Source organism: Rattus norvegicus, chromosome 4, assembly GCF_036323735.1.
Source record: "Rattus norvegicus strain BN/NHsdMcwi chromosome 4, GRCr8, whole genome shotgun sequence".
Taxonomy (NCBI): domain Eukaryota; kingdom Metazoa; phylum Chordata; class Mammalia; order Rodentia; family Muridae; genus Rattus; species Rattus norvegicus.
The window spans coordinates 98316964-98330416 of record NC_086022.1 but is presented as its reverse complement, the minus strand read 5'-3'; the positions used below and the strand labels follow the sequence as shown (position 1 = coordinate 98330416).

General features: G+C 39.3%; 2 non-coding genes and 1 gene segment (V, D, J or C); 2 read left to right on the top strand and 1 right to left on the bottom strand.

Annotated features, from left to right (window-relative positions):
* Positions 1-311: 311 nt before the first annotated feature.
* Positions 312-443, top strand: LOC120102702 (small nucleolar RNA SNORA17). The gene has a single exon (XR_005504314.1). It is a non-coding gene; the product is annotated as a small nucleolar RNA SNORA17 (small nucleolar RNA).
* Positions 444-694: 251 nt separating this feature from the next.
* On the bottom strand, positions 695-1351 carry LOC102552552 (Ig kappa chain V-V region L6-like). The segment is given in 2 exon segments: positions 695-1165; positions 1277-1351. Coding segments are annotated over 2 exon segments (378 nt in total).
* Positions 1352-10687: 9336 nt separating this feature from the next.
* On the top strand, positions 10688-10818 carry LOC120102691 (small nucleolar RNA SNORA17). The gene has a single exon (XR_005504308.1). It is a non-coding gene; the product is annotated as a small nucleolar RNA SNORA17 (small nucleolar RNA).
* The last annotated feature ends 2635 nt before the right edge of the window (positions 10819-13453 follow it).

Here is a 13453-nt window from a genome sequence, read left to right as displayed (position 1 = left end):
CTTTTTGGGGCTGATAATCAAACCCAAGTCACTTTCAGGATAAACAAATGGTCTTAACCACTGGGCTTTCTCTCTAGTCCTATGAATGAGATTTAAATTGATATCATCTGCAGTTTGCTAATTAAATCAATATAATGCAAATACTGTATCTCAAAGAATTTCAAAACTTAGTAAATTCAGTCTAGAATTTATGCAGATAGTCAAAAGACAGCATAACTAGAAAAACTGGAAACATAGAAATGTGGCACTAAATTTCTGACTTTATTCTTCTTTATTGTATAAAATCAGAGTGATCAAGACTATGGTATACCCCTGCCTCCCAAAGGCATTGCAGGTATGTCATATGAGTGTCAGTAGGAGGCAGAGAAGGGAAAGGCTATGCAAATGCTCAGCTCACCAACATCCTGACCTAAGAACATCTGAACTATTAGTAGCCTAACATTCCCTGAAAGAACTAAGCCCAAAACACGCTAAATGTCATGATGCAAGAGCAGAAAGTCTTCCAGGATAGGGAACTAGAGACTAAAAGAACCTGGCCTATGACCGAGACCATGGCCATGAGTGAGCCTGAGACAGACAATACATTCAGTGGACACTCAAATGGACAATGTGGGTAACGAGTCACCAGACAACTACCATAAGGCCCAGCATGTAGTTAACCTGTTAAATCCACCAGTCTGAGACCATATTGCATGAGCAGAGTATATTACATGAAAGACTACATCTGACATGACTCCAGACTCCCAGAGAGACCTGTGACATTTGAGAAATACTTAGACTGGGTGATTCATGAGGAGAAGCAGATGGGGCAGCCAAGCCTCTCACTTCTGCTCCCATGAGGTTTATGTTATGACTTGTATCACTGTGGGAGGATACTCATTATGCTGCAGACAGTAATAAATAGCCATATCTTCAGACTCCAAGCTGTTGATGGTCAGAGAATAATCTGACCCAGACCTACTGCCACTGAACCTTGATGGGACCCCATTTGCCAAGTTGGTTGCACCATAAATCATAAGCCTAGGAGATTTCCCCGGTTTCTGCTGGAACCATCTTAAATAATTTCCAATGTCTTGACTTGCCCGGCAAGTAATAGTGACTCTGTCTCCCAGAGATGCAGGCAGGGAAGATGGAGACTGGGTCATCTGGATGTCGCATCTGGCACCTAGGAGTGGAGACATAATGAATATCCACACAATTAAGCATTATAAAGGATGACATCACCCAAATAACAGTCAATACTAATCAGTGAAATTCCCATTTTAGTTCATTTTACCTGGAAACCAGAGCAACAATAACCCAAGAAACTGAGCATGGGCCAGCATGTCCATGTTAAATCCTGACTGCAATGACAATGGCACATGGTGTGACTGGTATATGAAGAAGACCCCAAGGCTATGAAATTAGAGCATGCAAATTACTGGGAACCACTTATTGCTGGAAACAGGTGCAAGGCTTACTCATCTCAGCACTTAGCACAAGATCAGCGTCCCCAGGCGCCTGAGGTCAAACCATGTGTAAGTCTTGAGAGAATGAATTTCTTTTTAAACATTCATAATTATAGATGACCTCTCTACTGTAGGTAGTCTCTATTTTAAATAATACATTTCAAAGAAATACTGGGGTAATATAGAATACCCTGCTGTCATGGAATACAAAACAAAGCAAAAACTATTAGATCTTTAACTCACTCAAATAATTTTGATTGGGTAAAAAATTAATGTCTTCCCTTGGTGAACTGTTTGTAGTAGACATTTCTTGAAATTGAAAGGACAATTGGTCATAACCATTTTCACTGAATTAAAATATAAGATTTTACAGTTTTAATTTTGCTAGCTACGGTTCAATGAGAGGACATACACAGTAGGTGCAAATATAGCACCTTGACCTCAAGAACCTGTGTCACTTGAAGTTCTGACTCTATGTGAAGATGCTGGTACTTTCTTACTGACAAACAAAATGGGTACAACTTTTGCACAGTTTGGCATTCTCCATTTTGTACTTTTTTCTAACATTTGCTATTATTTTCCATAGTTCCTCAGCATAAAGGGTTGAATTGTGATGATAGAATTAAGAACTAAAACAGAAAACTGCTATTTTCAGTTTTTTTTTCTTGAGAAGTAGCTTGAAGAATTAACCTGACTCAGCCTGTAACCGCCCCATCTGAGTTTGGCTTGCAGTCTCCAAACAAGCTAAAATGCAAAAATGTTTGTGTATCCTATATCACAAATATTGAGTATCACAAATCACACATCTATGTCTTTATTATGACCATTCAACATTATTCATCATCAGAAGTACAATCTATTTAGTCTTCAATATGTTGTCCATGGGCCAGGGAATCCTTGGGGTCTTTCAGAAATTAACTATGGAAGGTCCCACATGCTGACTTTCTGAGGGCCTGAACTTGAGTAATGGGTGAGAACAAACACCTAGACATAAGGCAGTTCCTTCAATGTACAGAGCACCATATCATCAAGAGTACCATGCAGCAGCTTTGAGATGGATTAATAGTAATGCAGCCTGTACCCTGCACTCTCTTTCTGTTTGTGGGTCAAAGTCTCCAAAAAAGCTACTATGCACAAATATTTGTGCATCCTCATAACATAAGTATTTGAATACCATAGATCACACATCTATGCCTTTGTCTCAACCATTCAACTCTATTTATCATCAGGAGAAGTACAAGATATTCAGTTTTCAATTCTTTGTCCTCAAGCCAGGGAATCCTTGGGGTCTGTCAGAAACCAACTATGAGAGGCCATACAACACTGAAGCATGAGACTGAATAAGCTGATTTTCCAAGGGCCTGGACTTGAGTGATTTGTGAGAAAGAATAGCTATTCATAAGGCAGTTTCTTCAATATTCAAAACACTATCACCCTCAGGAGTGCCATGCAGCAGTTTTTGTATGGATTGATAATAATGTTGCCTTCTCCATCTCCATCTCTGTTCTACACTCTTATTCTGCTGATATCTAATAACTGTACCTGTTTCTCTCTATGATTTTTGAGGCATGGAAGACATGTCTGAGTTCTCACATGATAGCAACGAAATCCGAGCAAGATTCACTCAGGACGCACTCAACTCATGATAAGAGGAGGATGACAGTTCATCTTAACCTAAAACAAATAAATCATTGGTTTATAGGGCATCTGGGATCTGAATTCTTATATAGCCACTTTAACGTTATGTGCAAATACGAAAAGAATTCTAGAAATATCCAGCTTTCTTTTTCAACTAGCCCTTAGATTGCATTAAGTACTACATAACTTTGTTTTGGATTATACCTGCCTAGGATAGTTTGTGCTGATGGAATAATAATGGGCATTGCTACCTTCTGAAAACATTCAACAGCTTCTTAAGAGACTCTAACTCACACATATTGAGTAAATACCTGTACTTGTTGAGGTTTGTGTGTCCGCTTATTAGGTTGATTAATAAAACAGATTTTTAAAAAGGTCACGTTTTAAGGAAAGAATACAAGCTAAGTGTTTGGGAATAATGGACCTCACTGTACCTGCTGCCAGGCTCAGAGAGAGACTTTCAGCAGTGTGATACAGGATGGAGCAAAGCGGGTGAGATGTGTTGCTGATTGAGAACTAAGATATCCAACAGATATCTTGCAGCACTGGGAGTAGACCTAGTGGGAATAAAAGACAGAATTTTTATTTTTCATATTTTTACAACAACACCTTGCTTTCTATAACTATCCAAGTCTAGGCTCTAGAAGTTTTAAATTGAAATTGACATGTCAAAAGAAATTTTCAGATAGAGTTATGAGATTGAGATGACATGAACATTCTGAAATATACGGCTGATCAGTATAATCATGTGTTTTTTCTAGTAGGGAGAGAGATCGTTGGGTTATACAGAGTGTTTTTACAATGAAAAAAAAAAAGCTTTGGGGGAATAGTGCTCAATGTCCAGGCTAAGGTGGTATTTTCTTGTAAGAATAGTTTTAGTTTTAGGCTCTGGTCCCTGGAATCTAGATGATACTCACAGATCTCATTATCCTTGAGGTTAATTCAGAAGATGGATAACATCTAGAACTCTAAGGAAATTATATTTAATTGAATGTTTTTTACGCACGTTTCAAAAGTAATCCCTCTTCCCGGTTTCCTGTCTATAAACCACCTATCCCATCCCCCCTGCCTTCTTCTATGAGAGTGTGCCCACAACCAGCCATCCATCCCTTCCAGCCTCCCTTCCCTGAAATTCCCCTACCCTGAGGAGTTGAACCTTGGCAGGACCAAGGGCTTCTCCTCTCATTGGTTCCCAACAAGGCCAACCTCTGCTACATATGCAGCTGGAACCAGGGTAATGCCCATGTATACACTTTGGACCGTGGTTTAGTATGTGGGAGCTTTCATTAGTTGGTATTATTGTTCTTATGGGATGGCAAACCCCTTCAGCTCCTTCAATCCTTTCCCTAACTACTCCAATGGGAACCTCATACCCAGACCCTGTCGGGGAGAGAGCTGGACTCTCAGAAATGTGGAAAATCCTGAGAGCTCAGGGGAGACCATCACTACTGCCCACACTCCTGGCCCAAGATGAACCCGCCTAGAACCCTCTGAACACAGGAATCTAGGAGCATCAGTGACAGGATTCTTCTGGTCTCCCCCTGTGCCCAGAGCTGAAAGCCAGTCTCCATGAACTCTGGCACACCTGAGAACAGATGTAACACCACCGCTTCTGCTCTGAGGGACCCGCCAGGAGTCCCCAGGACACAGGAACCATGGAGCAGTCTGGGACAGGATTCTTCTTGTTTCTACCTGTGCCAGAAGCTGAGACGGTTGCACAGTTCTCTGTACCCAGATCTTGAAGGGAAATGAACTGGACTCTCAGAAGTACCAAAAATCCTGACAGCTCAGAAGAGACCACCCATTCTGCTCATATTCCTGTCCTAAGAGGAACCCACCTGGACCCATCTCAACACAGGAATTAGGATCAGTCAGAGACAGGATCCTTCTGGTTTCTGCTTGTGCCTGGTGCTGAATTCCAGGCTCCAAGAGTGCTAATACACCTAAGAGCAGGGGTAAGACCACCACTTCTGCTCAGAGGAACCTGCCTGGAACCTTCAAGACTCAGCAACTCAGGAGCAGCCTGGGAAATAATATTTTTAATCATGTATGAAGTCATTGACATTTAGCCATAGAGAGGCATTTAAAACACTTTCTTTGATTTCTCTAAACCTGTGACATTCCTTAATATTCCAAAAATTCTCAAATTGTTATCAGGTAGTTACAATGTGAAAACTTTGAGATGAGGGAGTTTGAGAGTTATTCATTGCTATAAAACACTGATTGTCAGCTGTGAACATCTCTGGGTAGAAAATTTTAAAAAATAAGTTTACAAAAGGATATGGTTCTTTTCTCTGACAGAAACTCAAATGTCTACCCATCATAATTCCAAAGTATTGCTTCTGGCCCTGAGTTGATGAATAGTATGGTGGTAGAGGGGACATAAGGAGAGTAGCTTTGTTAAAGAGTGAAAGAGCGAAAATAATACAGAGTTACCATGAGAGATTAAAGCACAAGGGCAAAATCAAAAATGAAAATCAGAAAAGAAAACTCAGAAAATAACTTTTCTTCAGAAACATTATGCAGTTACATTTTGATCTAAGGAATCTCTTATTTCCTTCCATTTCCTAATGTTTCCTAATGGTATAATCTACTAAAGATTAAGCTTTCAACTGGGCACTTGAGAACACTGCAGATTCAAATTATAACATTATTTCCTCTGCCCCCAAATCTTCATCATTGTATTAAATAAAGAAAATATATTGGGACAAATTATGAACCTTCTAATTATTACAGCTACTGAATTTGAAAAAAAAAGTGAAGTCAAAAGCATCCTGGAAAACTCAGAAATGACTTTAGCTATAAGATCATATAAAATAAGTACAAAGAGAAGCTTGGTTAAGTCAGAGGAACCATCCAGTTTCTGACTGCACTCAAACCTGAAAGTCGGCCACCAGGAGCACTGAAACACCTGAGAGCACAAGTAAGACAAACTCTTCTGCTCTGTGTGATCTTCCTGAAGGCATCAAGACAAAAAAAAGGAGCAGACTAGAAAACGGACCTTCCGATTTCTGCCTGTGCCCTGAGCTGGACTCGTCTACAGCATTTGTACCCAGATCCAGCTGTAGGAAAACAGATCTATAGGAATGCTGACACACAGGCATAGAGGAGGGCCAAGCCACTGTCAGAGACAGCAAGACAGGCTAACACCAGAGACAACCTGATGGTGGGAGGCAAGAACAAGAAAATAAGCAACAGAAACCAAGAATACTTGGCATCATCAGAGCCCAGTTCTCCCACGTAGGCAAATACTGGATATCAAAACACACCAGAAAAGCAAGATTTGGATTTAAAAAACACATCTCATGATGATAATAGAGAACTTTAAGAAAGACATAAATAACTCCCCTTAAAGAAATACAGGATAGCACAAGTAAACAAACGGAAGTCCTTAAAGAAGAAACACAAAAATATCCCTTAAAGAATTACAGGAAAACACAGCATATTAGGTGCAAGAACTGAACAAATCCATCCAGCATTTAAAAATGTAAATAGAAAGAATAAAGATATAACAAAAGGAGACAAACCTGAAAATAGAAAACATAGGAAAGAAATCAGGAGTCGTAGACAAAAGCATCACTAATGGAATACAAGAGATAGAAGAGAGAACATCAGGGGCAGAAGATATGATAGAAAACATTGGCACAACGGTCAACGAAATGGTAAAAAGTAAAAAGCCACTGATCCAAAACATCCAGGAAATCCAGGACACAAGAAAAAGATCAAGTGCAAGGATAAAAGGTATAGAAGAGAATGAAGACTTCCAACTTAAAGGACCAGTAAATATCTTCAACAAATTTGTAGAAGAAAACTTCCCTAAACTAAAAAAGCCATAATCATACAAGAAGCCTACAGAACTCCAAATAGATTGGACCAGAAAAGAAATTCCTCCTGTCACATAATAGTCAAAACATCAAATGCACAAACCAAAGAAAGAATATTAAAACCAGGATGGGGAAAAGGTCAAGTAACATATAAAGGCAGATCTATCAAAATTACATAAGTTTTCTCACCACAGTCTATGAAAGCCAGAAGATCCCGGACAGACGTCATACAGACCCTAAGAGAACACAATGCCTGTCCAGGCTACTATATCCAGCAAAAGTTTCCATTAACATACTCCTACTTCTTTAGGAGTTACAGAACTGTTTAGATGGCTTATCTCATCCTGATTTTACTTTGGCACCTGTTATCCGTCTAGAAAATTGTCCATTTCTAACAAATTTTCTAGTTTCATTGAATATAGGCTTTTGTAGTAGGATCTGAGGTTTTTTTTTTGCAATTTCCTCAGATTCTGTTGTTATTTTTCCCATTTCATTTCTGATTTTGTTAATTTGCACACCCTTTCTGTGACCTCTGGTTAGTCTGACTAAGGGTTTATCTCTCATGTTAATTTTCTCAAAGAAACGACTCCTGGTCTTGATGATTTTTTGTATAGTTCGTTTTGTTTCTACTTGGTTGATTTTGGCCCTCAGTTTGATTGTACTCTGCGATCTAGTCCTTTTGGGTGTATTTGCTTCTTTTTGTTCTAGTGCTTTTAGATGTGCTGTCAAGCTGCTACTGTAATCTTTCTCCAGTTTCATTTTGCAGGCACTTAGAGCTATGAGTTTTCCTCTTAGCACTGCTTTCATTATGACCCTTCACAATGTGCCATCATTTTCATTAACTCCTAAAAAGTTTTAAAATATTTTCTATCTTTCTTGAATTTACTTCATCATTAAGTAGTGCATTGTTCAACTTCCATATATAAGTGGCTCTTCTGTCCTTTTTGTTGTTATTGATGACCATCCTTAGACCGTTGATATCTGATAGGATACATGGAATTTTCAGTCATCTATTATCTGTTAAGGCCTGTTTTGTGACCAATTTTTTGGTCAGTTTTGGACAAAGTACCATTAGGTGCTGAGAAGAATGTCTATCATTTTGTCTTAGGATGAAATGTTCTATAAATATCAGTTAAATTCTTTTGGTTCATAACTTCTGTTAGTTTTGTCTATGTCTCTCTTTATTTTCTGCTTTCATTTTCTTTCGATTGATGGGAGTAGGGTGGGGAAATCTCCCACTATTATTGTGTGTACTTTGAGCTTTATTAAGGTGTCTTTTAGGAATGTAGGTGCCCTTGCATTTGGAGCACAGATATTCAGAATGGAGAGTTCATCTTGGTCGATTTTTCCTTTGATGAATATGAAGTGTCTTTCCTTATCATTTTTGTTAAATTTTAGCACAAACTCGATTTTATATATATATATATATATATATATATATATATATATCACAGCTTGGCAAGACTACAGAGTAAAATAGAACAATATCAAATTGTACATATTGTGTGAGGCTTTTCTGTAGTCCTTGCTGTGAATAGGGAAAAGGGTACTGACTCCAGTGAGCTCTGTGGTAGAAGCTGCAGGTGAATAAATAATTATGGCTCTGAAAACACAGACTAGTTACATGATCAGTATACTTAGAGACAAAAAAAATGCACACACAACAACCACTGGAAGGACATAAATGTAAATGAGCTCATTAATAATATGAAAATTCTTTCAATTTCTTCATCTATTCTATTTAAAATATATCAACCCAAGAAGATTGTGTGCAAGGTACAGAATTCCTGTCTATTACTTTTTGAAACTACCTATGAGTGCATAACTATTTGAAAATAGAAAACTAAAAGACCTTTTGGAAATTGTGACTGAGTTGCAATCACTATAAGCTATACCTCCCTCTAATGGAGGAAATTGAGGCAGACTCTCTGGTACATTTGGAAGAAATCAGGAATGGATTGATTGTAAAGCAATTTTTGTTCATTAGAAGAGCTCCTGCGGACTAAACCACCAACCAAAGTGTACACATGAAGAAACCCAAGGCTCCAGCAGCATAGGTAGTGATAATGGCCTTGTTGATCATTGATGGGAGAAGAGGCACTTGGTCCTATGAAGGCCTGATGCCGCAGTATAGGAAATTTCCAGTGCAGGGAGGCAGGAGTAGGTGGGTGGGTGGGGAAGTAACCTCATAGAAGTAGGGATAGGAAGATGAGATAGATGGTTTCCGGAGAGGAAATTATCAAAGAGGAAAACATTTGAAGTGTAAATAAAGAAAATATCCAATAAAAAGTAAAAATAAAAATAAAAAATAGATCTATTGGAAAAAAAAAGAGGAGTCACACTGGAAATATATCGAATACCCAAACACAAGTAATCTGCAGAAATAAAATCATTACAGTATTTAAAAGGCACAAAATAGCAAAGATACTTTATATTTAGATTGTTTACATTTGATTTGTCATGAAGTATTTTGGTTTCTCCATTTATGGTAATTGATATTTTTGATGGGTGGAGTAATCTGAGCTGGCATCTGTGGTATTTTCAGGTTTGTAAGCAATCTGCCCAACATCTTATAGTTTTGAGTGTCTGTTGATATATCTGATCTTACACCCATATGTCTGCATTTATACGAACTTGGCCTTTTTCCTTACAACTTTCAATATTCTTTCTGTGTATTTAGTGTTTTGATTATTACTTGCAGAAAGAATTTTCTTTTCTGGTGCAATTTTTTTTGGTTCTGTAGGCATCTTGTACGTTTATGGCCATCTTTTTTTAAGGTTAAGAAAGTTTTTTTCCTATGAGTTTGTTGAAGATGCTTTCTAGCCCTTTGTTGTAGGAATCTTTACTTTCTTCTATTCCTATTATTCTTAGATTTGGTCTTTTCATTGTGCTCCAAATGTCCTAGATGATTTGGGTTAGGAGCTTTTTTCACTTTGTATTTTCTTGGACTGAGGCATTGATATTTTCTATGTTTGAGATTGTCTTTTCAATGCCCTGTGAACTTTTTGAGATGCTTGAATCTGTAGCTTCTCATGTCTTTCCTAGGTTTTCCATCTCAATGGTTCCTCCATTTGTGATTTCATTATTGTTTCTATTTCCATAATTAGATCTCCATAATTAGATTTTTGTTCAATTACTTCAACTATGTTCTTGTATTTTACTGTATTTCTTTAAGGGATTTGTGTGTTTCCTCTATAAGTGCTTCCTTCTGTTTGCCTGTCTTTTTTTGTATTTCCCAAAGAGAGGAATTTTTCTCAATATTCTTTGAGGATAGCAAAATATCCCTTGAACATGAAAGGACACAGAAGTGAATAGAGAATATATCTGTGGTCATAATGTAGACTACTGTTCTTTAAAAACTTATACATATTTACTTTCAATTTTGAAAGGGCATTATATAACTGTCCCTCAAAGGACAGATATGGTACTGAATTCTCTGGAAATGAAGATAAAGACAGTTTTGGGTCACCTAGTTTGTAAGAATCAATCACAGGCCCCTATCAAGAGTACAAATGCTCTTACCCACTGAACATTCTCTCCAGTCTCATAAAGGGATTTTAAAAGTATATCATCTCCAATTTGCAAATAAACTCAATGTAATGCCAATAATATGCCTGAAAGTGTTTTAAATGTTGATAAATTCAGTCTAGAATTTATGTGGAAAGTTAAATGACAGCAAAAATAAGAAAAGATGAGGTGGAGAAAAACGGTATTATATCTTCTCAACTTATTCTTCTTGGTTGGATAAAACTGCACTAATTATGATTGTAGTGTACTTCTGCCACCTACAGGTAAAGCAGGTATTTCTTTTGTGCCACACGTGTCAGTAGGTGGCATAGAAGAGAGAGGATGTGTCTCTGATCAGTATTCTGACCTTTAAACATCTGAATGATTAGTAGTCTAGCATTCCTTGAAAACAGAAACCCTAAAAAAACAACCAGACCGGAGCCAAGCAGGCTCAGACAGTATGCAATAACAGGAACAGAAACTAGAAGAACCACACTTAGGACCATCATCCCAAGGCAGGAGTGCAATGGGCAACTCTGGCAGACAGAGCAAAGAGCAAGCACAAGATGACCACCACACTGACAGCATGGGGCCCAAAAAAGAAGCTAAACTGAAATGATCACCAGGCGAGCTGAGGAGGGGACTGGGAAACAGACCATGGCTTAGATGATCCCTGCCTACATCCAAAATACATGATAAGGACATAGCAATCCTTAGACCACTCCTGGGACAACCTGAGATACTCAGATACCACAGGCAGAGCTAAGAGAAGAAAAAAAGTGGTAGAGAAGTGAAAAAGAAGGAGGAGCAGAAAGATGTGGGCACAAACAAGAGAGGAAGAACTGGGGACTCAAGAGTCATGAAGAACAAATGATGGGAGTAGCTGAGGATGCACCTGAGACCAAGAAAGTGTTCTTGGCCCTATAGCAGCAGGGTCAGTTACCATCAATGTCCAGGTAGACAGAGATGGACTGATCTGCTTCCCTGGGGACATACTGATGTCTGAGGGCAGTGCAAAACTGGCTCTACCCCTCACCTGCTCATTGTAGTACAGCTGGTCATAGGGACATGGGAGTAGGAAAGCTGGCCCTGGTCCTAGCCACATGTAGTACTTGGGAAAATCAGAGTCCACACATTGTAGGAGTTGTTGGTGATCTGGCCCAGAGGATAGAAACAAGCATGAGATAGCTTGCCTTAGCACTTTTCTCCTGCAGAGCAGGAGAGAGAGAGAGAGAGAGAGAGAGAGAGAGAGAGAGAGAGAGAGAGAGAGAGAGAGAGAGACTCTCTTCACACATTAACACCTTTGGCAATAAGTAGACATTGTGCTGCCATCATGAAAACAGGAGAGTGGGACTTGCCTTCTTCAGGTGCAGAACGCAGGATAGCAGACTGGGCAACTTGCCTAAGCAGCACTATAGAGCTGGTCCTGATTGCAGGGGATAGAAGAGCTGGATATGAGGGCCTGGTCATGAGAAAGCTGGCTCTGCCACTTCGGTGATGTGTGGTGACATGAACAAGGGAGGGATGTCCCTCCTCACATTTTACCACCTACAACAGGCAGAAAATATGGCTCTGAGGGTATTGGAGTTTGAGATCTTATTCTGTCCCTTATCTGCTGCAGCATTCCAGAGACTAGACCTTGAATCTCACCTGGACAGCACAGTAGAACTGACTCTGGATCAGAAGATTGTAAGGGAGTTAGTCTTGAGGGCATGAGTGTGGAGGAGCTGGCCCTGCCACTGCTGCTGTGCAGTGGGAGAGAGAAATCACATCCTCTCCTTTTTGCCCTTGCTTCTGGAAGATGACAGGAGAGTTGGCCTCAATGAGGTTTTGAGAGCAGGAAAGCTGGCTCTGACCCTCAATTTTCACAGCACTTTATACAGAAGGCCAAGTATCTGAACTGGGCAGCACATTAAACCTGACCCTACCTATTCATGATGAAGGTGAGGCAGCACCTAAAGCCTGAGCACAATAGAGCTGGGCCTAACTCTTGTCAGCTTTCAATAGTGCAGACAAGGAAAACATACCTTTCTATTCTCTCTCACCACTTTGACGCTGCTCCTAAGGTCATTAGAGTAGATAGGTAATGTCTATCACCAGCTGCATCATTAGGAAGAGTTGGCCCTGCACCTCACCTGGACAGCAAGAAACATTTGGCACTGATTATGGAGGTTTCTGGTGAGACTACAACAAGAGCATGACGTGGACAGCAGGATTGACCAGAAAAGACAACCTCAGGCCTAAATCCAGGGTTTTGAATTGTCCCACCACAACATCTACCCCATCAATGCCTTCCTGAAGTGCATATTGGAGCAAGACGTACAAATCAAAACTACAGGATCTCCACAGGACAACAGCAGAGTATCCAGTAGAAGTCCCAGTGAAGTGTCAATACTGATAGAGAAATAGAAGCCATGGTCCTCTTGTACCAGGCCAATGAGTCATTACAATGAAGATTTGCAATCTTTGAAGTATACACAAAAGTGTGTACTGTAGAGTACACTGTGATACACTATAGTTTCCATGACAAGATATTTTTCTCTGATCAGGTAGGTGATAGTGTGCAAGAGTGAAGGGTTACAGGTATGAAGGTTAGGACAGGTTATGTGTTTGAAGTACATGTGTAAAATCTATAAAAAAATAAAAAATAAATAAATGAGACCTAGCCTAAGAGAGACTGAGAGGAAAGGAAGGAGCGAAGAAGTAAATACACAAACAAACACACACACACACACACACACACACACACACACACGAAGAGAGAGAGAAGAGGGAGACAGACACAGAAGGACAGAGAGAGAAGGAGAGAGACTGAGTGTACTGTAGGTACACAGAGAGGTGGATATATAGATGGATATTATAAAGATATAGGAAACAGATCTTACACAGACACAATTTCAAAAGATGAGGAAATAAAATGTAGAAATCTGTTCCTGTGTTTGTGTTTTGACTGTTTCAAAAACTATGCCCCAGAATATTGATTGTTCAATAATACAATTTCTAGAAGCACATTTAAGACAACCTTTTATTATCTAT